This window comes from Penicillium concentricum (assembly GCF_028827145.1).
Source record: "Penicillium concentricum strain IBT 3081 chromosome Unknown utg000006l_segment0_segment0, whole genome shotgun sequence".
NCBI classification, from domain to species: Eukaryota; Fungi; Ascomycota; class Eurotiomycetes; order Eurotiales; family Aspergillaceae; genus Penicillium; species Penicillium concentricum.
Window position 1 is genome coordinate 1,363,430 of NW_026622759.1, and position 26,066 is coordinate 1,389,495.

Below are 26,066 nucleotides of genomic sequence, written 5' to 3' on the forward strand. Positions count from 1 at the left end.
GCAGTATAGTATGTGGTCCGATTATATGTGCGAGAACAAAAGAAGCCCAGCAACCGTTCTGTTGACAAAGCAAAGAGAGAAAAGCAACGAACAAAACTATCATATGGCTCTAAAAGATACTGCCATATGTACCTTTTGTATGGACATGACATATAAAAGATACCAACCCTTCTGGGTAATTTCTGTATGGGAATACGGTAGGACGACTACTATGTACATATGTACATAGTACTAGTAGTAGATGTAGTACTCCGTAGTTGGTGTTGATCTCTCGTATTGCAGATACCCTTTACCAAAAACGGTTAGATGTACATACCCGGGGGCTGGGGAAGATACCTGGAGCTCTTTTCTCTCTCTACAAATGTCTCCTTCTCATGGTCTTTGCACTTCTTGAATTGAATTAATATGGTCAACCTTCGTATCTTCACCTCTCTCACATATTTGACGCAAGTCGCTTTTCTAGGCAATGCGCAAACTCAGCTTAAGGACATTGTTCCTGAGCGTGAGATTCTCTACGTTGGCGGACAATACACGAATATCACAGCAAGTCTAGATACCCGCTAGCTCTACGCGTATCTAAGACTGAGAAGAAAAAAAAGGACAATGCAACCAATTCTACATCAGTGGCTATGATAGGGCAAATTTACGTCGAGAAGCTTTCCCCTAACCCAAACCCGGCGAACCCACCACTTCCCATTATCTTCATTGCAGGCGCCGCTCAGACCGGTACCAATTTCCTTGATACTCCAGACGGACGGCCAGGATGGGCATCCTATTTTATCTCCAAAGGTCACACAGTCTACCTCTCAGACCAGCCTGCACGCGGCCGCTCCTTCTGGTTTCCCGAACAGGGAAGTATCGGGTACATTGGCTCCCCCGATGCTGTCTCTGATATTTTCACCGACATAGCAAACAACGGCCAATGGCCGCAGGCGAAGCTTCATACGCAATGGCCTGGCACCGGTCGCATGGGCGATCCAACTTTCGACGCTTTCTACAGGAGCCAGGTGCAGTTCCAGACCGACCGCTTCATAAGCGAAGAACAAAATGCGCAGGCATACTCAGCTCTAGTCGACCTCGTAGGCGACTGTTATATCATCAGTCACTCGCAGGCGGGTGCATACGGTATCTTCAGGCAAACACTATGAATCGCTAGATTTATTAACGATTGAATAGGCTGGAGGGTCGGAGACATGCGTCCAGAACTAGTCAAGGGTATTGTCCAGCTCGAGCCATCTGGTCCACCGTTCACGCTCCGTCCGCCGTTTGGAAATGACCCAGCTTTCGCTTTCGGTCTCACCGACCTCGCAATCGGATACGAACCGTCTGCAGGCAAGAATGCCGAAAATATTGAGACAACCATCGAGCCAGCAACCGACACCGATCATGACGAGTGCATCATGCAGAAGTCCCCAGCGAAGCAGTTGACGAACCTGGGCAAAATCCCAGAACTTGTTGTTACTGGCGAAGCATCGTTCCATGCGCCGTACGATTACTGCACTGTCAAGTATCTGGAGCAAGTTGGCGTGGACGTTGAGTACGCGGATCTAGGCAAGGAGGGCATTCATGGCAACGGACACATGTTCTTCATGGAGAAGAACAACCTTGAGATCGCGGACCGGGTGTACCAGTGGCTGGAAAAGCACTAATCAATGAATCATTGACATTTGCTTCAGTTCGCAATGCTCGACTCGCTATTGCTGGAAGTATGTCTGAGCCTATATATGAGGCTGAGGAAGCGACTATAGAAACCCTTCCGACTCCAGACGACATGCGTGGGTCATATCAACTTGTGAAACAGAGAGGGAAGGAGGGTCCTACAACCTATAACGATGTGGTTAGCGCGGAGAAGAAGCAGAAGAAGAGGAAGAGGAAAAGAAACGACATCTCGAGTTTGATGGATCAGTCCCCGGAGCGTCTATGCGTGATGGAAATGGGGCGGCCAAGGAGAAGGCTCTCCGGGAATTACTTTTGTCAGAAGATCGAGCAACTATAGGACATGGATCATTGAGATTGATAATCATCTGTTTTCATGGCAATAAACCCCTCCAATTAATTTATTAAACCTAGGACCACGTCCCACTTCAGACAAATCGGTAGGTATTGCCCGTTATTAAGGTAGACTTACGCCAGAGCCCCGGTGTTCGAGTCAACCGGCGCGTTGATATCCCATCCTGTTGGTAAGGATGACTTCCAAAGTTTGGTATGACGCGTTCATGGTGGCTTTCAGAACGAGTTGCGAACTCAAAGCCACATGGTTTTGGAGGAAACATTCGACTAGTTGGTACAAATTCTTCTCTGCCGCCTCAAGTAGAGGCACCATTTTTGCTTGGAAAGTCTCGTCATCGAGACTGTATCGCAATTCGGAAAGTGTAGAGCAGATTTCATCCATATTGCTGGACGAGATATCCGCCCGAAGTCGAGCCATTTGGTCAACTGCGATGAGGTCAAAGTCAGACATATTCTAGTAACGTTGGATAGGCATGAGAAATCAGTATGGAATACACAGAACTTGGGAAATCAAGCGCTCCTTATGGTCTACTTGACACAATCGGTCCGGAATAACATGGCCTCAGACTTGCAAACATGTCGCATTTTATTGATGTAGTTTATTGATGTAGTTTACTTCAATCAACCTCTCTGGTCCTACTGTGTGAGCGAATTAGGTCGCTCCTATGATGATCAGTGAATGGATCAGATTGCTCTGTGATAGTCAGATGATGCGGGAAAGGTCTCGAGTGCCAGGCATTATCCAGTATGTATGTATGTAAATATCTCGAGGCAAAAAAAGTAAAGCACTAACCCAAAGAAACCCATCCAACGCCGCAGCCATGCAAGGTATCATCGCAAAGCACATTTTTTTCCAAATTCCAGACCAGCCAGAACCTGGTCTCTTGGGAGGTAAATACATGAGAGAGTTGTAAGAGACGAATCAAAGCTCAGACTAAATATCTGCAGTCTGTAGCCGGGCCTAGATGTGCCCGTGTAACTTGAATCGGTAGATGCATGTGTGGTTAGCACCCCAATTTGAAGTCACTCTGAAGACAACCTTATCCACACGGATAGTCGACACGTCGACGATGGTGTTGAGCTTGAATGTTTGCACGTAGTCTGGGCTGTGGAGGTTGTATTCAACTTTCCCGATGCGGTAGAAGTTGGGTCCGAGAATTGGGTCGTCTGAGTAAGCGCTTGGTGGTTCCATGGGGTTGCTCCGACGCAATAGATCCATCACCAACCCGTGAAGTGAGCCAATTCCAGGGATTAAGAATCCTCCAAGTCCTGTTTCGCGGGACGAAGGGGCCTGTGTTGACGGTGGCGGCTGTGACACTGTGGCATCACCGAAGACTTTCAGGAAGCCACGGCCAGGTCGAGCCTCGGGTGTTGGTTTGGCTTTGACTGGTATTTTGTGGGGGTTCACTTTGAAGCGAGCCCACAGTTCAATTGTTCGAGGTGCTGCTTCTGGTTCGAGAGAAGCTCCCACGGGAATGTGCTCAACTACAAACTCTTCTGCCACGATGTCGCGGCCCAGAAGTACAGATAGTTGGGTTGTTCCGTTGCGAGGGGCACTGCACCAGCAGTCGCCTACCTCTTCCCACGCGGTTAGGGCAGACATGGGAGATTGTGGTGCTCGAATGGCGCGCCTGGATACAAACGAACTCGCCCAGAGGAGTGCCCGGAAAGAAACGCTCTGTTTGGGACCCAAAGTCGGTGAAGTTTTCGCTGGATCAACCATTGCCCCCAACGCCACCGAGAGGAAGTTTACCTTGTAGGCCGGTTTCCGGTAGAGGCTTGAGTCTGTGGGCGTCGAGTCATGAACGCTGGAAAGTGACTGTTCTGATCGAACAGAACTGAGCTCGTTCGACAAGGATGACATCTTGACGTCCATTTTTGAGACCTGGCTCCGAAGGCTATGGAAAACTTCCGGTTTAGAGATGTTTATGTTCGAAGAGGAATCCCAATCCAGAGAACCGTGCTCTACATAGTCGCGAAGCTTTGCGGCGATCAAGGGCACGAAAATAAAGCTCAGAAACAAAAGCAAATAGAACACACCCCGAATCCAGTTTTGGTATGGGCCCTCCATTGCTGCTTGCATCCGGATTTTTCGGCGTACCTCGCTAGGGGTTTCATTCTGGATCTTAGGCTCCCGACGTCGAGGCCGCACTGCTCCTAGCCATCGACGCAAAAAGCTTTCCTTGGGAACATCTGGCTCCAAATCATGATATATTGTCGATTCAAACTTGACGTATTCTTCTTCTCCTTCTTCTTCTTCTTCTTCTTCTTCTTCTTCTTCTTCTTCTTCTTCTTCTTCTTCATCCTCCTCGAGAACATTAGCGAGGCCAGAAACTCGTCGAGGTGGCGCTGTGATGTTACGTCCATGTTTGCTTGGTCGCGTTCTTTGCAGATCATCTTCGTTGATATCACGTTCCAGATTCCAAGACGCCACAGAAGCATTATCAACAGAGCTGTGGCGGAATGGCGAGCTGTCCATAGGACTATTAATACGAGGAGATCCCATTCGCTGAAGTGGCGATGGATACAGCGGAGAGTTCGACAACTGACGTTGTAATGGGGGTTGAGCGTCAGGACTATCCGTAGATACCGAATGCGGAACAGGAGGCGAAGGAGTTTGATCGGAGTGTTCATCTGCTGCATTATGGAGCGACTGCTGAAGCTGGGCTTCGTCGGGTGTTGGCTCACGCTTGCGTGCTTGGGTGCCTTGCTTCTTCTTTGTAGCCGCTGTTCGCCTTCGAGCAGTCTCAAGACGGGCATCGACTGCTCCAGCCATCTGATCAATCCCAATGTTGGGCCTTATCGACATGCGCTGAGGTAATGCTGTGGTAGTAGTAGCGCCATAGTTGAACGATGCTTGGACTGGAACACTGGGTAAAATAGGCGCTTGCACGCGGTCGAGGATTGACTCATATTCGGGTTGCAGATGTGTTCTCTGAGGAGTCGCGCCAGCCCGGCGTGAAACACGTTTGGGCGGCATCTGTACTTTGAACCTCTAGATTCCAAGGATAATGTTTTGTGTCTAGTTGAGATGTTAGCATTGGACTGGATAAAACAAAACAACCCCAGACAATGGGATATGGTCAATGTATAAATTGAACCCTTGGAAAAATCAATGATTGAAACAGATCATCCTCACATTCATGCATCAAAACATAATGCGACATGAACTAGAAATGGTGTGACGGGAATTCAACATGTGCTAGCATGACGGACCAGAGCCATTACCACATGCATTGAGCAAGAAAAATAGAAAGCGACATTAATTTTAGACTTACCACAGAGATTAAAGATGCAGACTCCGAAAGGCCGTGTGTAGATGTCCGAAGCCTGTGTAGATCGCGACCCCGGAGAGACGCGCAGACGCGACGGGAACGTGACTTGCAGCTACCAGCTACCAGCTTCCGAGGGCGATGCACCCAAGAGGTCGAGGACTTGTTCGCTTTATTTCAGGTAAAGCGATAATCTGGGGCTCTGGGTTGCTAGGAATCCGGGGAAGGCTCAGGAGGTTGAAGTGAGGAAAAGATAGATGGGGGAAAAGGGTGGAGGCGCAACTGAAGATCTGAAGATCACTGAAGAATCTCAACTGTCGACTCTGGGTTATATGCACATCGGATTCTGAAATCTCATGTTCTTTATATTTTTGCTGTTCTTTATAACTATAGTCTCACTTCCATAGTCTTTGTTGGTTAGATCTCTTTGTCAATCTCGGACTGCTACAATCTTGACACTATTTTTGTTTCAGCTACTTCTCTCTGTTTGAAGGACTTTGTTCATGTTGTATACAGAATAACTAACATGATCCTGCCCCTGATTCGCCCGGTCGCTACTAAGACATCGATTGAATACTATACAACGGTCGCGAAAAGGCTGAGGTGAAAGAAAATGTGACCCCCAAGTATGCGCCTTTTAAACAACAGATCTTACATATCTAACACGTCCAGGCAGCCATAGTGCCGTCTTTACGTCCTTCAACAAGGTAGCCATCCTTAAGACGAACCCGCTCGACGGTCGCAGGGAATGGCCCGTCGTCGTCAAGCCCAACGCCTGGACCGCAGTCCCAGTGGTTGCCATCAGCCTTGTCGTAGACCTTGACCACACTCTCCCCGGCAGCGGCCACGATTCGTTTGGAGTCGAACATCATGTCAGTGATCGGCTTGTCGTAGGCATAAGCGTCGTAAATAGAACCCATACGTAGATCCCAAATCTATGAACAGTTAGAAACAATGGCTAGGCGAAAAAGAAAACTGAAGTGCTTACCCGAATACTGCGATCGAGACTACCCGTGACCAGATGCACATCGTCGAATTGGAGACATGTGACCGGCCCCGTGTGTCCTACAAGACTCCGGTGGACATGACCACTACGCAAATCCCAGAGACGGACCATGCCATCTGCTGTACCGCATGCCAGCGCAGCGTCAAAGCACTGCACTGCGCCAATAAAGTCGGCCGAAGCATCGGGCATGCGACCCGATGGTCGCCAATCGGAGTCTCCCATCATGGACGAGGATGCCTGGGCGGAGGCCCACAAAACGTCCAGAGTTTGGACACAGCGGCCTTTGACTAGATCCCATTGTCTAAGCGTCTTGTCTGCAGATCCTGAGATCAGGGTGTCACCCTTGAAATGAAGCGCTGTCACCTCGTCGACGTGTGCCTCTAGCGAGAATACATTGCAGTCTTCGAGGTTAGAGGACGGCGGTGCTGGGAAGTTGTGCTCTATGGCTCCCTCTTCTTGGTCACGCTCGTGCTTGTTGAGGCGCCCATCCCGGGTGATGGGCCGAGCACGGCTCAGGTCCCACAGCTTGACAGATGCATCCATGGAGCCCGTGGCCACAATGTTATCTTGTACTTGCAGGCAGCGAACCGAGGCATTGTGTCCCTCCAAGAAACCGGAGCATCGGCCGACATTCATGTCCCAAACTCTCACGGTATCATCTAGTGCAGCGCTGACCATAGTACCAAATGGATAGTCAAAGTCCATGGCCGTGACCATGTCGGTGTGCGCTTCTATTTCCTTGATTAAAGACCCCGGGGCGAAGTGTTCGTGTAGAATCGGCATCGATCGTTTCCCTAAATCTGCTGTCAGTTGTGATTCGCGTACCAGATCGGAGGACTCCATACGATTAGATCGATGTCGTAGACTTTTTGATGAAGGTGAGGGGAGCTTCTCATAAATCGATTCTGACATGAACGAAGCGTCCATCGCTGGATCTCCCGACGATTCAACGGAATCCTGGCCATCTGACCGCGGCGTCGCAACCGGTGTTTCCTGTGATTCTTCCTCTTCTGGGAAATCTTCCAGTTTATTATCGAGCTCCGTCACTGTTCCATCTTAATCAGTTTTCTTCCTCACGATCCCGTTTGTGTCAATATGTTAACCCACGTTCTTGCTCCAATCCCGCTTCGTCCATTTCCAAGCCGGCCAATCGATCGAGAACAATCTTGCGGATTTTGTGCAAGTTGGCGACCTTGTTATCTATTTCATGGATCTCCGCACTGCACATATTCTTCCGGATTCCCATCAACTCTAATTTGCGACTCAGCGATTTCCGCTGGTCTTTCAACCCAGCCGGGCCGGCAGTCAAGGAGCCACCTCTCTCAACATCCTTGAGAAGTTTCCCCTTAGAGCTGCGCCTTCGGTGTCGCTTCTTCTCGTGTTGCTCATCAGGAACGGAGGCCTGGAAGCCTTGGAAAAGGGAGTAGGAGCTGTTGTCTTCCGGGATGTTGGCGAGAAGGTCATCCGGGAGGGATGAGAGGGCACGGGACTGAATCTCGGAAGTATAAAGCTTTGAACGGACAAGGTCGGTTGGTGTTGTTTGTGTAAGGGAAAACACCTTGCGCTGCGTGGCCGGTCGCCGCAGCTCGCGGTGGATGTCGGTCATAGCATGGTTCAAGTGGGCAGTATGCTGTTCGCCAGGTCCCATCAGGTGTCCTGCGGTTGTTGTGACTTTTCGTCCGAATGCTTCGAGGTGACGAGACTGCAATCACCGCAGATGAAATTCAGTCAGCCTGCAGTTTGGTGGGGGACGTCATCGGAGAATGGGAAAAGGCCTACCGTTAAGCCGGTGCCCAGAAGGCCATCGCCCTCGACGATATCTGACAGACCCGACGGCGAGTCGTCGCGGCGCTGGTTCTCCATGAGACCAAGTGTTTCTTGCGCTCAGCCAAAACCCATGCGATACGAGGAGGGGGAAAGTTGGTAGCTTGCGGTAGGTGGAAGTAGGAGACTTAGTGTCCCACGCGAGTTTACCGCGTTCCCCCGGGTTCTGCCGTATGGTACTTTTACAAGCTGAAACCAGCCCAGGTGCTTTCACTTTTTGACTGAATCTGGTTGAGTTCGATCAATATTGACCGTAATGCAAGGATGTTCAAGTGTGTTGATTTTAGATTGTGGTGTTCCTGCAAGTGCCTCGGTCGCATGTCCAAAAGTACCAAATGCAATCATAGAGATCATTGAAAAGCTCCCTTGTTCACCGGCTTTTCTATTTATAAATTGGCTCTGCATATGGAAATGAGAGCTTCTGACACAGCAGATTTCTTTGTTCCCCCCTTCTTTTCGATGTATAAATGGGAAAGGCGAGAGTGGACTTGACGTATCCGTCAGTCCCGCAGACTCTCCATCTACACATCACCACATTTCAATATGGATGCCGCCATTGACCTCTCCGATGCCTCCAAGGCATTGGACCTTGCTAATATTCGTTTCCAGTTGATGTGAGCTCCATTCCTCCGGTTGAAAAACTTCCCAATTCCCCCCGCCCCCGCCATACCTTTCAATACCACACTATAACCATGCGAAACACTACATTTCCATTGAACCAAACTCCATCACAATGAGAGCTGCTAGCTGATACTATAAGTTCCCAGTCGCATGGAAGACACAATTACCTTTCATATGATCGAACGGGTTCAATTCCCGCTGAACAAGACCATCTACGCCCCCGGCGGCGTTAAGATCCCGAACAGCGAGCTCAGTCTGCTCGACTACCTTCTCCGCGAACAAGAGCGCGTCCAGTCCCGAGTACGCCGCTACCAATCGCCCGACGAGTACCCCTTCTTCCCAGACGTGCTAGAAGACCCGATCCTGCAGCCGCTCGAATACCCTCGCATCCTGCACGAAAACGATGTCTGCGTCAACGACGTGATCAAGGCGCGGTACATCAAAGAAGTCCTGCCAACAGTGTGCCCCTCGTTTGGGCGAGAGGACCGTGGAGAGACACAGGAGAACTACGGCTCTGCGGCGACCTGCGACGTTTCTTGTTTGCAGGCGCTGTCGCGCCGCATTCATTTTGGGAAGTTCGTTGCGGAGTCGAAGTTCCAGAAGGATCCTGAGACATTTGTGCGTCTGATTAAGGCTGAGGATCGGGCGGGAATTGATGCTGCTATTACCAATTCCGCTGTAGAGCTGAAGGTTCTTGAGCGTCTTGGTCTCAAGGCGAAGACTTACGGCACTGACCCTGCTTTGCCTGATCAGAATGGTCCCAAGATTAACATTGATGCTGTTGTTGCTATGTACAAGGTACGAAGAGATATTTGGAGTTTTGCTTTTGGGTGTATGATCGCTGACTTAGGTGCTACTTTGATAGGAATGTGTCATCCCATTGACCAAGGTTGTCGAGGTCGAGTACCTCATGCAGAGACTCAAGGGCACACAGTGGGAATAAGAAGCATCTTAACATAGCTGAGGTTACGATACGACCAACCCATCGAATCTCAACATTTATGAAAATTATGTGAATTATGTGGCCGACGCAACACTCTGTCCCAGGGATGTACAGAAGACGAAAGCAAAAAGCAGAATAAGCTAGAATTGGATAGATTTTGTCGTTAATTGGGCATGAAATGCATCAGACTACAAAGTCTTAACATTAACTACGACATGTATTGCGTAAGAGCCTTAACCATGGGCTCGAACTTGGCCGCCTCAATCAAAATCAAGCTACCTTTCGTCCGGATGCCCAGCTCCTGGAACGCACGCTTGGAGTCTGCGTGTCCTTCATCGGCCTTGTGGGTGTAATCAATAGAGCCAGCACACAGCGCATGGCGCTCCACAACCTCGTCTTCGGGGTGGAAGAAGAAGCGCTCGGCCTGCTCACCACCCTTCTTCTTTTTCTTCTGGGGCCGCGACTCTTCCTGGTCAAGCTTGGACTCAACTTCCTCGTAGTTCTTCGAGAGGACCAGATAGTGCGAGAAGGTGTAGGGTTCCTTGTCCTCAACAGCCCAGGCAATCTCTTCCTGGAGCATGTTGTACATGGGAGGGACGATCTCGGAGGGCATGTTGATCAACCGCTCGGTCAGAATGAGACCGATGGGAGGGATGGGGGTTTGGGAAAGGAGCTTGGCAGCCAGGGCGAGGGACGGGTTGGAGGCGGTTTTGGTCTTGAGGTAGTTGATGAGGTCCCGTACGACGGGTTTGTCCTGGGATAGTTAGTACAACGTAAAGACAAAGAGCGGGAAATCACGCACCTTGTGTTCCTGCAGATTGAGAATTGACAAGAATGCGTAAGGGTCCGATTCATGTCCATCAACCTTCACTGTTGATCCCAGCGTTGGTTGGGAGAGGATCAAATCGGCCAGGGCGGACATGTCGAAGATCTGAGCATCGTTGTCGAATAGCTGGCGCAAGAGGTTCTTCAGGCCGTGGAAATCGATAGGCTGAGGGTCGAACCATTCGAATTCTACATTGACCATGTCCATGTCCTGCGATCGTCATTATTGTTAGCAATCCGACGGCACTCAGTCCGGGGTGCAAGTCTAACCTCGTCGGAGTCGGACTCCTCTGGCTTGGTGCCGCCCATTGTGACATCACCGAGTTCTTTCCGCTTAACCATATTGTGTTAATTGTATGTTTTGTCTGGGATTGGGTAGAATTGAAGTTCAAAAGTTGATCTTGGCCCCGCGCTCGGCCGCTTTCGAACTTTTTTCCTTATCAGCTGTTATCGCCGATGTAGGTCATTGTTGACTGACCAGGTGCTCCAGGGCCCATTGATTTCAGTGTTCTACGCTCTCAATATATTATTTCGGGGTCTTAAGAAGCCTTGGGAGAACCCTTACTTAATATAAGGGATCTCATTGACGAAATAGCTAAGGGTGTATTGATGGATATACTTGCACCTTAAGATATATATATATACACTTCAAGTAAAGAATTAGCCAAGATATATATCATTGGAGCGTTTGAAGCTTCGTAGGAAGATCTATTCATATACTACGAAATTAGAACATATCAAACAACGAAAACCATTGTTTTGAAGTCAAGCTCCAAGTCTAAACATCATACTCAACCGCTTCAACGGTCGGCACTTTATGAAGCTTAACATCAAAGAACTGAGCTACAAGCTGCACACAATCCCAAATAACCTGAACCTCCTCCTGAGGAACACCAATTCGCCTCGTACCACGAATATGCCAATGGGTCTCCTTAGGCAGATTCTGACTCATGATACCAGGCAACACAACAAGCTGAGTATCAAGATCATCCAAAACCTGACGATCCGACAAAAATAACCCATAAGTAATCTCCTTGGACAGCCAAGAAAAGTCCTTATGCGCACTGAACAAATCCAGGGTGTCTGTGGTGTTGCGCGCGTACAGCTTCTGCAGCCACCCCGTGCCGCGCTCATGGTTGGCCTGGTCGCATTGCCATCCCTCGCGAGTGAAGGTGTAATCCTTGTCCTCATCACGCTCGACCTCACTAATAGCCAGAATTGCCTCGAGGGGCTTGCATACTCCGACTATAGGCACGGATTTGACGAGCGCCTCGCGCAGCCGCCGGATCAGGGCTTGCCGGGCTGCGGAGGTTGCATAGTTTGTTTGCTGGGTGAGGTGGAGGTAGAGCTGGTCTGCTCGCTCAGGATCCGGGCTAGCGACTAGTGTGGCAATGGCTAGGATGTACCATTTGTCTTTGCCCAGACTGGTAGCCTTGAAGCGGTTCTCTAGCTCGGTGAAAAGTTGGTGGTAGCGGGGCTGGACTTCCGCTGTGGCGGTGGAAAAACTCATGGTTGTTCTTGGCGGTTGGTATGGTAGAAGTATGGAAAGGTTTACTTTGGGCTTCAGCTGCAGCTTGCTGGCTCGGATTGGTAATCGAGAGAACATGGCGTATATTGTACAGCGTCAGGTACAACGTAAAGTTGTGATCTCTCCATCAATCGCAGTGCACTCCGACGGCTGAAGTGGGTCGCTGCAGGTTCAGAGCATTTTGTATGGTATCCTATAAAACTTCGATTTCTTTCTAAGGAAGTAGAATTCTGGGCGGTAAGAAGAAATATCATAAAGAATATTTGATACTGCTTTAGATTTGCGAGTATTCCTATTTCAGCAAGACATCGTACATATCTGAGCCGATTGCGGACTGTAGATCACACACATCCATAAAAACATATCCCAAATGAAGTCAATGGATACAAAGATATCTACATCAAGTCAATTAATATATTAAGAAACATCTCATTCATACAAAAATAGGTATAACAAGCTATAACTTCATCTGAACAAGTATAAAAGTGGGGCGGGCACTAGCAAGCGGAACCCTAAAGCATCAACTCATGTCATAGAACACCAATGCCTTGATTACAACCTGGTCAAATCAGAACAACAAGGAAGGGTCCAGAGCAAATGCGATCAGAAACTGGACAAGAATCTGTTGTCATTGCCTTCAAACTGGGTAACGCCCCACTATGATCTCAGTGACTCCAGCATGACATCACAACGAGCATCCCAAGTATAAGACTGAGCTTTTCCAGTGGTAAAAGAGACTCAAGCTACTATTTCAAACAGACTACATCTCTTACATCTCTCAAAACCTTTCTACAAACCCCTCAACAAACCCCAAATCCACCCTATATCACACAACATGTCAGGCCAATCCAGCGTCGGAAACCGTGGTGTCTACGAGGCAGGCGACCAGCGCAATGTCCCCGTCTCCGAGCTCCAAGAGCGCGCCCGTTATGCCGAGGGCATGCCCCACAGCCACAAGAACCTTGATTCCAAGGACGGCCGCTCCATTGCCAACAAGCTTGCCTCCCAAGAGAACAAGCCCGACTCCTCGAAGCATAACAACGAGTACAACGCCGAGGCGGAGTTGAGCAAGCAAGATCCTACCAAGCCCGTAAGTTACTCACAGTATACACGAGCCTGATCACGACGCATTTGCTAACGATGGTTTCAATACAGGCCAAGTCGCACGGCAATGCTCCCTCCAAGGGTGCTAAGATTGATGCCGAGCTCCAGGCGGATGATGAGCAGCGTCTGCGGGAAAAGGGCATTAAGCACTAAATTTGTTAATGGTTTTTGATGTTACAAAATACCCCCTCATGTCTTCTGACTGGAATTGAATATTCGTCAGCCAGGGATGGAGGGGTTGGTGTTGGAACATGATGTACGATATTGATGATATCTGGTCGACGTTCTCTTAATAGATAGAGTAGCGAGGCCACTGAATGAATACACATTTGAAGATAAAGACAGATTTATATTGGTGTTGGGAATGTGTAGCTTGTGTATAGTGGACTTTAAATCTTGGATTTGCCGAACTGCCCGTAATATGAATTGTGACTATTTGTGATGCCTCTAGATGATTAAACGCTACGTACCACTCGGAACCCTGTCAGCCCAATAGTTCCATCTTACTTTTCTCCTTTATCGAGGTGGCGTCACATTTTACATTTCACCACGTAGAAGCGAGAACCGGTAAAATGTGGTTCCAATCTAAGTATGCCATTGTCAAACGGTAAGACTAAATAGAATATATGTCATGAGATCGGCTTTCTAAACAAAATTATGTGATATGTACGAGACCCGAGATTCCAAGGGCCGAACTATTGTACAAGATGAAGTATCGTCATTCCATACAAATCCAAATAGACAGGTATCAGATACCTGCAACCTTTCCAATAGGTTGAACGGCTTATTTAGCCAGAAGAAAACTGGGTGATCGAAGACACCCACTGCCAACCAAGACAGTGCTTATCACCACGAGTACCGAGGCAATTGGAGGCATATATCCGAAGTGCAGTTGGATTTAAGCCAAACACCGAAATCATACTCGGCGGGGGGAGGGTAGGGGAGGCTAGGCAAGCCGAGGAGCGGCCCAAGGCACAAAATGTGCAGTGAGATCTGAGATCAGCCATCTAGAGTAAACTTGGGGTCATCGTCATGCGGCTCAGCAAAGACATGGCCCCAGTATTCCTCCACTCTCTGGCACAGCCCCAGTTTGTTCTCCCACGTTTTGAACGCCGTTTCGAGATTGCAGCTCACCCATTTGATCTCCTCCCAGTAAGCCCTTTCGACATCGTATCCAAATCGCTTGATGGTCTCTGGGGGTGCCGTCCAGGCGCGTCCATCTGAGCCGTCCTCTTTCAAGGTAGGGGTTGTTTCCCATCCCATGCCGAAGATCCGGTCACCAGGGTTGAACTTAGGATAGTTTGCGTGGATGAAGAAGATGTGCGGTGCGGGGGCAACAGACTCGTCTTTTACACGGCGCTTATCCTGCTGGATCAAGGCAAAGTCCTCGCGCGGATCTGACTGTGCCATGGCTGATCCAGACAGCCCACCCGCATTCGCGTGTCCGATGGCTTGTACCCTCTCACTGACAGTGTAGAAAGGCGCGCCTACAGCTGAGGCAGCATGGATAAAGGTTTCCTTGTCTCCCTCGCCAGGTCCTCCTTGACTCAACAAGCGGAAATAATGCGAGGGACCGTAAAAGTTATAGTATGCAGCCAGCAAGAGAGCTAGAGAATGGGTTTTCTTAGATACTAAGAATGCCCCGGTTTCTGATGACTGTCTGATAGCCATGGATGGCGCCTCCTGGCGTGAAATTTTGTAGTACAACGGAGATGCGGAGGAGGCCCAAAAGTCGGGCCATGTGACAAGACCATTAGTTTTGAATGGCTCCGAATCGAGCAGGTCCTCCGGTTTGCCAAGAGGGAAGCAGTCGGCATCCATCCAGACAATCTCTTCGAAGGATGAGAAAAGAACAGCGAAGATTTTGAGTTGATAGTGTTCAATGATGTTTTTACCCACCACGTCAGCCAGTATCAAGCATCGCGCATCGAGTTTGGGAAGCACATCGTTACAAACATGTTTCTCGTGTTCGGTGGCATCCTTCATGTAGAGTTCAACCGGCAACTTTGACCCCGCGCGGCGGAGCATGCGCAGAGATGAGACGAAAACGGGGAGGTACGTAGCGCCAGCTGTCGATACTAGTCCTCGCTTGCCTGGGGTATGGATCGGCTTCAACTGCTTGCCCGAATTCTTGACATCCTCGATGAAGGCCGCATGGGCTTCTTCCATCTTGCGTACATCCTCCTCTTTCAGGTCCGTCAGGTCGGGTCGCGGCTGGTCTTTTGTGGGGTCAAAATGCTGAGCTTCGACATCGCCGCGCTTTTCCGGGGAGGGGCAATTCGGTTTGTGGCGTTCAATTATGGGTCGAAGGACTTTCCAGAAGTCCTTCTGGCGTTCCGTGAGGGGGACCTCGAATGCCGTGTTTGGTACCAGGGAGACGGTGGAGGACGCGGTGGTCGGAGACCAGTAAAAGTAGACGGTGCACACTAGAATCAAAGTGAGCATCGCTAGCAGGAGCGCTTTCGCTCTCGCCGGTCGAAAAGCACTCATTATTGCTAGATAGTTCTGATAACTGCGCTTTGATCCAGGGGTTCAGGGAGCGGCGCACGGCCACGCCGATCTTTGTTCACCAAGTCAAGGAAAATGAAAAGGTTGCATATATATTTGCCTGATTGACAGAGCACGATGGTCGGGTTGTATAGCTGTGGCGCATTGTACCAGGGAGTCTGTGGGTTTGGCGGAAAGAAGATTAGCCCACTGGGCTTGGCGTCTACAACACGCAAGCACTTTATGTTGTACATCATACATCCACGACTTGGACCAACATTATCTACATATATTGTTATATATGTATCACCACATTGAATCCTCTGCCGGATTTAATCTCACCGAGGGACGAGATCACTGAATTACCCCGATTCAATACTTTGAATGCCGAGGCCTTTTTAACTAGTATACGTTACAAAGCCAACATCAAGGCAAATATGGAACAAGATCGAATCAAAACACATGTGAAATCTTGAGCGATTCTATTTCAATGAGATTAACGAGTCCCTGATTTGCCTTTCAAAAAGCGCCCCAATCCACCTAGGCAGTTCTTCCTAAACGACTAAAGCGCGGATCAGCCTCCACCGGGAAGATCGCATATCCACCCCCCAACACCTTTGTCCGTCATATTATTCCTTCTTTTTCAGTCTGCAGACTCGGAGAGTCTATTATTATTATTTAAGTACGCCATTACCCCCGAACCCCTGTTCAAATCCGCCGATCTCGTGGAATTCGACATTTCCGCCCCCATTACAAATCTTCAACCCCCAAACCAATAACTTACACCCGTGAACACCTATTACTCCAATCGAACACACCTTTCGGGTTTTAACGGATGGACTCCGTGCGGGCATTGCCCACGCCCGTTGAAGATGGCCTCCGACAATGCAGATCGTCCCGCGCCAGACCCCGCGCCCAAGGGAAAATCCCGCAAGACCGACCCAAATGCTCCGGTCCGAAAACGCCGCAAGAGAACCGTGGTCAGCGGAGCCCCAGACGACTGCTTTGCCTGCTCCAAGCGAGGAGCGCGGTGTGACCGGCGCCGACCCTATTGCTCCCAGTGCCTCGACCTAGGCCGCGAATGTTCCGGATACAAGACGACGCTGACATGGGGCGTTGGAGTCGCAAGTCGAGGGAAACTCCGGGGTCAGAAGCTTCCGGTGATGGAACCGAAAGGACAATCGTTGGGAAATGCTGCGAAATCACAACCGAAGGCCTCAAGTGGTAGTGGCCCATCTTCACGGGTTCCGGGCAATGCTTCGGCCCCGATGCCTTCGCCAACCAGCGCTGCAATGGCATCCTTTGGTGAAAGGACGCCGAGTGTGAAACTAGAAGGCAGCCCACCGATGATGCCAGCTGCCTTCGACATGTCTTCAAATATGGCTTGGGCAATGGACATGCCAGATCCACAATCCTGGTCGAGCACGCTTGCTGCGCCGCCTGCGATTTCAGGGCTTCCATTACCCAGTCGCCCGATGATTCCAAATAATACGAGCCAAAATAGGACACCGGAGCCGCCATTGCTATATGCTCCGATTCAAAGCCCGACCACTAATATTGGCTCTCTGGTTTGGCCGACTGCAGCCCCATACTCATGCCAGGCTGCTACTCCCCCACCGTCCCAAGATACGGATGAAGAGGATGTTAAACATGATCCTAATTATCATATACTTTGGAACGCCGCCCATTCTCCGTCACTCTCCCAGCTCCTTTTAGCACGATCTGTGGGGCGGACCCCACGTATTCGTTATCTCATCAGTTATTACGCCGAGGTCATTGCCCCCATGATTGTTGCCTTCGATACTCCGACAAATCCTTTCCGAACCCATGTCATACGCCTGGCGATGGAGAGCGAGGCTCTACAGGAGGCTATTGCAACGTTGTCTACGAGCAACTTGCGCCAGAGGCGAGAGCACAATCACCTCTCCACGGAACGAACTCTGCCGGCACGCATGTCATCAATGGCTCACCGTGCCCTCACCGATGAAGATTTCCAAGGTCGATATGGCATCTCAATGGTTGAAGGGTATATTAGAGAAGAAAATCACCATCGAGGGATGGCCGTCAAGGCCTTGAATGCTGATTTGGCCGACCCACGTCGCAGAATGTCAGACTCCGTACTGGCAACTTTGTTAATCCTCTGTCTTTTCCACAGCTGTGATACTGGCGTTGGCAGCTTCCGTGAACAATTTGCTGGAGTAACAAGACTACTTGCAATCCGAATGCGCCATTCTCGCGTCATACCAGATGACCTCAAGTGGTTCATCCGCATGTTCTCGTGGTTTGATACATTGACGGCAACCACAAATGACCGTGATGTGCAACTCCGCGGCACGTGTTTGGAGATCAGCTCCATAACCGACGGAGAATGGGGTCTGGAGAACCTGGCTGGCTGTGATGGTCGTTTGTTCAAACTGGTTTCGCAGCTGGGACGTTTGAATCTCCTCAGTCAGGATCAGAAGCCCAATCTATCGCGCCCAAAGGACGCTGCAGTCTCCACTACGTCCCTCCCTCCTAATATGCTGTTCCCAGGATGGGAAACAGTTGTGCCTAATCCAGGACTGGGGTCTGTACCGGAATACGGGGTTTCTCTTCCCACACCGCCGCAAAGTAGTGACTCATGCCGCCGTCCTTCCTCTCCAGAATTCTGGACAGAGTGGTATTCGCTCAGGCAGCGACTCGAATCCTGGCGATTTGACCCACCTGCTCAGGCAGCTTTCCCTTCTCCGCCCTTATCTGCGTCTACAATGACGTGGAATTCTACTACCTACGCGACGTCACAGAATTCCTCATCAGCATACCAAGTGGCACCCGAGAATCTCCAGGACGTCTACCAGATCTCGGAGTGCTTCCGTCATGCTGCTCTTCTCTATTGCGAACGTCTAGCCGAGCCGACCCTCCCATCGTGTCATGGCCGTATCCAGCACCTTGTCCAGCTTGCAATGCACTGCATCATTACTGTGCAATCGGATGTATATCTTCTCTGGCCACTGTTCATTGTCGGCTCGGAGTGTGTTCAGGACGATCACCGCTCGATCATTCGCAATCGCTGCAGGGACATCTCCAAGGACTCTGGCTTTATCAACAACATTTCCTGCCTAGAGCTTCTGGAACGGATCTGGGCTGAGAATTCCGATGAATCTTCATTCCCAGTTTATCCTACCGGATTCGGTCCCCCGCCGCCGCTGGCTGGCGGCAGGGCACCAGCTTCATCACAGGCCTTCCGTTGGTCCCGAGTTATGCAGGCCAAGCGAGGGGATGGAGAATACATGGTTGCGTAGACATTTTGGCTTATACCTCTTTTTAATCTTTGCCCGAGCTATACGCTTGCGGTTTCCTGCTTTACAGCATTCTGATGGGACGGACTCATTGGATTTTACTTTGTTCGACGATCAGCGATTCGCGTGTTGGGTTTTGAGAAACATGATACCATTCATTCTATGCAGCAATATTGCCCCCAGCAAATACTATGTTGTACATACTCGTTTTTTTTCTCCTGCGTTTTATAGAGTTGAAATAGAATTTCATGCATGTCTGTGTATCTACAGAATCAAGATTATCATTCAAATATATACCATATAATTTTCTCCATGCAATGGATGCATGAATCAACTGGTTCACCGTTCTCCCATTATTCACAAGCAATTCCCAATCATCTGCTCCCGCTGGGCAAAAGTCCCCCGTAATACGTTGTACGGACTATATTGTGCGCTTTAGTTCGAGACCCAAGGCCAAAGAATAGGGGCTGGACCAAGCCACTCGGAGATAACCAACTCGATTTGTCCCCAGCTAGAAGTATGCGCAAAAGTAAAAAACAATAAAAGACGCAAAGGACTACCGCATACTCCGTAGCAACCCAACGCAAGCCATGTCCCCTATCACACATCCCATAGCGCAACGACAAAAGTACCAAACAGCACCTAGCTCAAAGCCTAACCTATAGGCGCTTACGCAGTATGTTATAGGGCACAGGGCAAGGGCAGCCATCCAAACCCTATATGATCAGCACGCACAATAAAAACCTCAAAAGCTCGATACAAAAGCCTATCAATAATACATGTACTAATCACCCTCGAGGATCTCCCCGACCGCTAGTATTCCAGGCGGGCCTAGAATACCAACAAACACTAAAATGGGATCAAGGTTTTGTTTTGATTCTCCGGCACAGCCGACCTCCACTCGTGCAAGGGGTGGCAGATAGATAGGATGTTGCAATCTACGGAGTACGGAGTACTTCATGTGATATGGTTTTATGGATCTTGTCCAGTGCGTGCATGTTTGATTAGATGGCTAGGGGGTGAAGAGGTAGGTGCTTATAAGTAGGTGAAGGAGGCTGTTATCATTACCGCTCCCCTGTACTTGCGGACTTGGCGGGCTTGATATCAAAAACAAATTTACCAATCCCATATTGAAATCCGCAGTCCACCAGGGTTCCGTAATTGTGGTACGGTGTACCCACACGGCATCTAGGCGTCCACCCCCTATAGCCCCCCTATATTTTGTATATCCCAAACCTGATTATCCAAGGATGTTAAGCCGTTGAGCTGCCGCGAGGATATAAATATGGATACTGTAAGTGACACTGTAGGCCATACTAAGCTTACCTATGCGAGTCGCACAAGAAGGAATATAAATTAAACGGAGCCAATTGTTTCACTCAGGGGGACGGTGTACGAATATGTGTCCCCGTGCACCAGTGCAAGGTTATGTTCCTACAGCCGAGGGATTATGCGTGCCGGCTTCCAGCCCGTTGGCCCCCCTGCAGCCTTGTTAGCGGGCTTGGTGTTTTGGGCTTTAAACCTTGTTCCAGAAATTCCATAGGCGAGTCAGCACACAAATTAAATATATTCTTATTTTCTGTTTTTCCCCAGCTGAGATCAGTTTGGGGTGGCAAAGGAAGGGAAGATAGGGGTCGAATAAGATCTGTTAGACGCTGGTTTATCTATGGTCGGCAGATACATCTATAATATTTTTATTTTTATTTTAATCTGCTGCCTGCATGTGAGATCTATCTTGCAGATACAATCAAAACATGTTAGGGAGATTTGATTCTTGTAATAAAAATAAGCCATGTGCAACCCTAGATGATCGGCAGTGCAGGACGTGTTTTTGCCTTTTACCTGGTTGGCTAAGACAGGGGGGATTCTCGAAGGGTTGACTCATTCAAGAAAAAACAAATCCCTCGAATCAGGGGTGGACCTGGGATTCTTTTGTGTGGGCAGCAAGGACGTGCTCGAAATTCCATCTTTCATCCCTTTCCTCGGTGCGTGAGCGTAAAAACTATGTTGGTATTTGTCGTATTTGTGGCGCGAAGTTGCGGTGTTATTTACTTTGAAGATACAGAGAGGCATGTGCTCTGTTTCATAGAATAGGAGAATAGTTGGTTGTAAATCTGGTGGGATTGGTGTGTAGTCCAGATAACACTGCTAGTCATGACGCACATTGCGCATCTGATAGTGTCAGACCAGTCCCGAAAAGGCAGACTAGGGCTTGAAATCGAATGCGATCACAACGATAGCAAGTCGCCTATTGTTCATCGCCCCACGTTGAAACAATGAACTGTAGACAGCCAACGTTAAAAATGGATACATAACACTGATCCAAATGTGACTTCATTTTGCTTATGGTTGGAGGACACTGCCCCCCATTATGCAGCTTCGATCCTAACGCTTTGTGTATACAGCCGCTACGCATCCTCGATTTCGTACTTGATAATATAACTATTTTTGCTAAGCGGAAGATTTTTCAGCCCACTCAACTTATTGATCAGACCGAAGAAGCAAGTTGCGGTCTGCGAATTCTCTATATTTTAGCCCAAAATGGCTGTTGCTGCCCAGCGACGCAGCGGTAAAGCCCATGCATGATCCGTGATGTCGCCCAACATGGCAGTGCGAAGTGGATGTGTAAAGGATATCATGATGGGGCTCGTTAGTGTCTTGCCATGGCAACGTGTTCGTATATATGTTACAGATACTACTAGTAACATTGGAATACATATTGTCCGAGTTATCTGGGGTGTTAGTGGAGTCTGAACCACTGGACGAAGCGGGATGGGCCGTCGTGAAATCTGGGATGCCGTTGGTTCAACCATGGAACCGGCTTTAGTTTGCTGCATACATCGAGCGCTGCTTATAGTGAGCAAGTACATATCGGTAGTTACTATGTCTCAAATACTGCTTATTATCTCAAAGGATTATTATTTTATATAAATAATATAAAGTACCATTTTACCGTATACAGTATTCTCCGTGCTGCAACTAATGACGGCGTTCATGCAGAGGAACTGTACGAGGCATGGAAAATGTAGCCTAGTTCTGGAAGTCAAGCACATGGCTTTGCGCTATCCAACCCAACCATGACACGCCAGCTGATCTAAATTAGTGCCATCGACATCCGTAAGGCAGCCAGTAGGATCTTTTATAGAATGACACTGAATGGCACTACGTCTTAGTGGCGACCTTCACGCCTGATTTTTTTTTGCCTTGGCCTCAAAGTGAGTCAGTCCACCAGATAAAAAAAGAAACTCTCGCTAGGCAGTTGCCTTGGGACCGGCAAATTCAAATATACCGAGGAAAATGCAGTTGCCCGCTGCGTGATCCAACTGAGGGGCTATCAGCCAAGCGGTTTGTATAGTCCAATGGAAGCGTCTCCATCTGGACTAGGTTGAGGGGTAGGGATGAGACTTCATGGTACTTTTGTTCTAGTAGATTCACGAGTGAGATAGAAAGTACTAGTTTATACTAGAATGGTGACTAGAATGTATTTCCAAGATTGCCACATAAAGTTGAGTCATGATATGTAATAGTGAGGTCGAGCGCAAGCTATAAAAGGCGCCCTGTCCAGAAGGAGGAATATTATATACTTAAATTAAAATATAAAAGAGGAAATGAATAGAATACCTTGAAATTCATGAAATTCAATACATGTAAGAAAGCCAAACGCCACAACCCACAACGCCAACTCACACGCGCCGCCCACTAGCGGATGCACTGATTGGCCTTCGCCAATATCGCCGGCGCTGACATTGGGATCCATCTTCCTTTTCCCTTTCATCGGGTTGAAAATTTTCCCTCTCTGAATTCAAAGCCATTAACATCTTTTTGGAGAGGGTCTCTCTGCTCTTTGTTTTCCTCAATCTCCTTTTATCAGGAGATCTTGGGTCCTAGGATCCCCCTAAACGCACTCTCTCTCTTTTCCTCGGATTGACCGAAGAACGTTCAAATGCTCTCTCAGCACATTCAGTTTCAACCCTCCTCTCTTCGATCAGAAACCGTACCACGGTGACGGTCTTATTCAAAAAAAAAAAAACCTATCTGGACCTGCTCTAAAGTCGGCGTCGATTCTGTTTGGGTGCACGATATCCTGTATAATATACTTGGTGTTCTTTTTTTTTCATTTTAGCTGTTGGATTGTTTGCATTTCCGGCCGTTTTTACATTTATCTGATCGACTTCTCCATATGCTCGTGCGATAATGTATCATTACTCCAGTCCACCGCCCGGGTGGTCCACCTACGAGTACACTCAATCACCTCCCACCTCACCTCAATACGCCTACTACGCCTCTCAGTTCGCCAACTCCTACGCTTCACCCCGGGGCACCTCGCGACGACATAACCGCAAGGCCAGTTACACGGCCACCAAAGAAACACCATACTATACGTCTGGCTACCCACAAGGCTACTATGAAGCCTCCCCAGACTATGGCATTCCATCGCGAAAGCACGATCATGTAAGTGCTTCTTTTGCGGGAAAGCCCAAACACCGATACTCCTCGACCGGTCATCCTGCGGGGGATGGCCTCGGCAACGGATACTACCCGTCGCAATCGCAGACTCGACCCATCTTCGTAGATGTGGTCGACGAAGCATTCGATGTCCGCACCAACGCGCGCGAACCCCGTACCGGTCGCCAAGGTCGTCCCCAGACCTCGAATCCCACTCGAGATGGTCCTGGCCAACGTCGCACCTCGACCTCTTACCGCAAATCAAATCCAGCTGATTCTCATTTTTACTTCACTCAGGCTCCTAACAACGAGGATATCGAAGCTGCCAGACGCACTCGCACCAGACGCCAATCTACATCAACTCGCACACCCAATAAACCCAAACCACCACCAGCTACTGCCAAACCACCACCCATCGCCACAGAAGATGACGCCGAGGCCGCAGGGATTCCAGCAGGCTATTCGATCAAAAACTGGGACCCCACGGAGGCGCCGATCATCTTGCTTGGTAGTGTGTTTGATGCAAACTCCCTCGGCAAGTGGATCTACGACTGGACCGTCTTTCATCACGGGGCATCGACGCCCATGGCCGACGTCGCGGGCGACTTGTGGCTATTGTTGATCAAGCTAGCGGGCAAAGTAAAGAGGGCCGACGAATGTCTCCCTCGCATCCAACGCGTGGAGGCGCAGGAAGTTATCGAAGACTTCCTGGAAAGTGGCGAGCGCCTCTGGTCCCGATTCAAGAAGCTCCTCAAGGGCTGCGAACTTTACATGTGGAAAGCCGCCAAACGAGAAGGTGGCAAAGGGCCCGTATCGATGGGTCGCAATGCAGGTTGTGAATTTGTCGAATCGATTTTCGGTCGCGATCGTGAGCTTGAAAATACCGAGAAGCTCATGAATAGTATTCGTCTTTGGAATATGCGATTCGACGCCAACTGCGAAGACATTCTGCGCCGACCGGCGGCTGCATAGGATGTTTTCTTTCATACGCTTTTTTTTTATATTTTATATACCGACTGCCGGGAGCGATACCCCCAAAGAGACAGAGACTTTTCCTACTACTGCTTTTATCTACACTTGGAGCATTTGACATTTGTTGAATCGCATTTGGAGCGTGTTGCTTTGGCTTCGGCTGGCTTTGCTCGCATTTACTGTTTCTGAATTCCATCGGCAGATGTTGCCCTGGGTTCGACCCAAAAGATCATCGTTTTTTGGTTTTTTTCTGGTGCTGGTGCCGGCGCCTTGCTTTTGATCTCGTTTCTCTCATAGGACGGCGTTCCCTCCGTTCTATTCCATTTCTGGCGTCCTCGTTTAATCTTTTTTTTTTTTTTCATTTCTGGCCGTCAAATCCGTTCTGTCTTGTTGAAGTTCGTGTCACTCTGCTTCGATGATACCATCTTGCGATTTCTTATATCCGTGTTTTCTTTTTTATGGTCTCTCTCTCTTTTATTTCTTTTGTCTTTTGCATTACACTGTTACCTTTGTTGATTTTATGGGTCGGAGGAAGGTATATAGAACTCGACCCAAACGATAAACCCTTAACACTCGTTATACTATACATTCTCCAAACGTATTCCGTGTAAAATTTATATTATTTCCACGTACATATATTTTCAAATTCAGTGTGATAGTGATATAGAGCTACCCCTCACCCCGGCGCTTCATATGCAGCACAATGCAAGTATCTACATCGTACAGGATCATTACCCCGCTCTATAGATCCATAGAGTCTTAACCCGGAGACTGTTGATTGCTCAGTTTTAATATTAAATAGCGATTTACTGGAGCCTCCAAAGCAGGTACTATCTAATGACGGCTGATGTCACCTTTCATATAAAGGTCCCAGCGCTATTTTGCTCATGCAGGTGATCGCAATGGCTATTGGCTTAGGTTTCGAATTTCCATCTGCATGCACGTTGGGGGTACCCGAGAGTGTGGCGATCCTATCACAGCTGAGGTGCAGGGGTGTGGGGGGTTGCGTGCATGACCTCTAGCTTTGTCTTGGGTTGCATGATGATCCTGGATACGAGAATTTATAATGGATGGTGACGGCTATTATAGTTTTGGTTGATATTAAGATGTTGGATTTGACATATAAAGCTTTTGGAGAAATATTACTCTTGATTTCATTAGGTAGTTATATGTTTAAATCGGTTATATGAACCAGTTATTAGCTTATATATTGTCTCAGACTTGTTTTATAAATCATGTTGATTTGGAATAATACCGAGCTTGTGAGACGTTGGCTTTTGAGGGTTGAGGAAAAATAAGCCGAGCGGCCATATGTCGATATATTGTGGACTTTCTTGGAGGGTGACATGAGATGGAACGCTCAAGACGGTCTGATCTCGAAATAAACGCATAAGCCTATGGAATTGCTCAGGTGAGACCTCGGCCATAAGATTATCTACTTTATGGCCGGGGCCAGGATTCCAAGTCCATGTGGTTATGCAACCTTATTTACCCTGTCAGACTTATTTTTTTGGGATTTCTTTGAACAGATTCGCCAAGCCTGTACAAGATCCTCATATTCAATATTCAATAACTTCCAGATGTCTCGAGTTTAACTGTGTCGTGTTGACAAGAATAATGATGACGCATGTGGAAAGGTCACGGGACCGCCGGCTATCAGAGCTGGAATATTTTGACATCATTTGCTGCGTGATGCTACCTGTAGGTACCGCAGTACTTGAACCCTCAAATTAAAGAGGAGTAGCTGGGA

At 48.8% G+C, this 26,066-nt stretch overlaps 12 protein-coding genes across 12 annotated transcripts; 6 read left to right on the forward strand and 6 right to left on the reverse strand.

Moving 5' to 3' along the window:
* Positions 1–629: 629 nt before the first annotated feature.
* Positions 630–1,649, forward strand: N7517_010702 (alpha/beta hydrolase; the record flags this gene model as incomplete). Its single annotated transcript, XM_056728425.1, has 2 exons — positions 630–1,125; positions 1,177–1,649. 2 exons carry the CDS (start codon positions 630–632, stop codon positions 1,647–1,649), a joined length of 969 nt encoding a protein of 322 aa, XP_056574240.1.
* A 59-nt stretch (positions 1,650–1,708) lies between these two features.
* Positions 1,709–1,996, forward strand: N7517_010703 (uncharacterized protein; the record flags this gene model as incomplete). Its single annotated transcript, XM_056728426.1, has 1 exon — positions 1,709–1,996. The coding sequence occupies one exon, from the start codon at positions 1,709–1,711 to the stop codon at positions 1,994–1,996; it is 288 nt and encodes a 95-aa protein (XP_056574241.1).
* A 153-nt stretch (positions 1,997–2,149) lies between these two features.
* N7517_010704 (uncharacterized protein) lies at positions 2,150–2,461 on the reverse strand (the record flags this gene model as incomplete). The annotated part of the gene is made up of 1 exon (XM_056728427.1): positions 2,150–2,461. One exon carries the CDS (start codon positions 2,459–2,461, stop codon positions 2,150–2,152), a length of 312 nt encoding a protein of 103 aa, XP_056574242.1.
* A 510-nt stretch (positions 2,462–2,971) lies between these two features.
* Positions 2,972–4,990, reverse strand: N7517_010705 (uncharacterized protein; the record flags this gene model as incomplete). Its single annotated transcript, XM_056728428.1, has 1 exon — positions 2,972–4,990. The coding sequence occupies one exon, from the start codon at positions 4,988–4,990 to the stop codon at positions 2,972–2,974; it is 2,019 nt and encodes a 672-aa protein (XP_056574243.1).
* A 951-nt stretch (positions 4,991–5,941) lies between these two features.
* mdv1 (uncharacterized protein) lies at positions 5,942–8,151 on the reverse strand (the record flags this gene model as incomplete). The annotated part of the gene is made up of 4 exons (XM_056728429.1): positions 5,942–6,217; positions 6,271–7,334; positions 7,396–7,990; positions 8,068–8,151. The coding sequence occupies 4 exons, from the start codon at positions 8,149–8,151 to the stop codon at positions 5,942–5,944; spliced, it is 2,019 nt and encodes a 672-aa protein (XP_056574244.1).
* A 504-nt stretch (positions 8,152–8,655) lies between these two features.
* On the forward strand, positions 8,656–9,676 carry N7517_010707 (chorismate mutase ARO7; the record flags this gene model as incomplete). Its single annotated transcript, XM_056728430.1, has 3 exons — positions 8,656–8,726; positions 8,880–9,531; positions 9,599–9,676. The coding sequence occupies 3 exons, from the start codon at positions 8,656–8,658 to the stop codon at positions 9,674–9,676; spliced, it is 801 nt and encodes a 266-aa protein (XP_056574245.1).
* A 208-nt stretch (positions 9,677–9,884) lies between these two features.
* On the reverse strand, positions 9,885–10,843 carry N7517_010708 (protein-transporting protein BCP1; the record flags this gene model as incomplete). The annotated part of the gene is made up of 3 exons (XM_056728431.1): positions 9,885–10,430; positions 10,479–10,712; positions 10,772–10,843. 3 exons carry the CDS (start codon positions 10,841–10,843, stop codon positions 9,885–9,887), a joined length of 852 nt encoding a protein of 283 aa, XP_056574246.1.
* A 436-nt stretch (positions 10,844–11,279) lies between these two features.
* On the reverse strand, positions 11,280–12,011 carry N7517_010709 (uncharacterized protein; the record flags this gene model as incomplete). The annotated part of the gene is made up of 1 exon (XM_056728432.1): positions 11,280–12,011. One exon carries the CDS (start codon positions 12,009–12,011, stop codon positions 11,280–11,282), a length of 732 nt encoding a protein of 243 aa, XP_056574247.1.
* An 853-nt stretch (positions 12,012–12,864) lies between these two features.
* N7517_010710 (uncharacterized protein) lies at positions 12,865–13,286 on the forward strand (the record flags this gene model as incomplete). The annotated part of the gene is made up of 2 exons (XM_056728433.1): positions 12,865–13,119; positions 13,185–13,286. 2 exons carry the CDS (start codon positions 12,865–12,867, stop codon positions 13,284–13,286), a joined length of 357 nt encoding a protein of 118 aa, XP_056574248.1.
* Positions 13,287–14,132: 846 nt separating this feature from the next.
* N7517_010711 (alpha-mannosyltransferase) lies at positions 14,133–15,623 on the reverse strand (the record flags this gene model as incomplete). The annotated part of the gene is made up of 1 exon (XM_056728434.1): positions 14,133–15,623. One exon carries the CDS (start codon positions 15,621–15,623, stop codon positions 14,133–14,135), a length of 1,491 nt encoding a protein of 496 aa, XP_056574249.1.
* An 869-nt stretch (positions 15,624–16,492) lies between these two features.
* On the forward strand, positions 16,493–18,901 carry N7517_010712 (fungal specific transcription factor domain-containing protein; the record flags this gene model as incomplete). Its single annotated transcript, XM_056728435.1, has 1 exon — positions 16,493–18,901. One exon carries the CDS (start codon positions 16,493–16,495, stop codon positions 18,899–18,901), a length of 2,409 nt encoding a protein of 802 aa, XP_056574250.1.
* Positions 18,902–23,092: 4,191 nt separating this feature from the next.
* N7517_010713 (uncharacterized protein) lies at positions 23,093–24,316 on the forward strand (the record flags this gene model as incomplete). The annotated part of the gene is made up of 1 exon (XM_056728436.1): positions 23,093–24,316. The coding sequence occupies one exon, from the start codon at positions 23,093–23,095 to the stop codon at positions 24,314–24,316; it is 1,224 nt and encodes a 407-aa protein (XP_056574251.1).
* Positions 24,317–26,066: the final 1,750 nt, after the last annotated feature.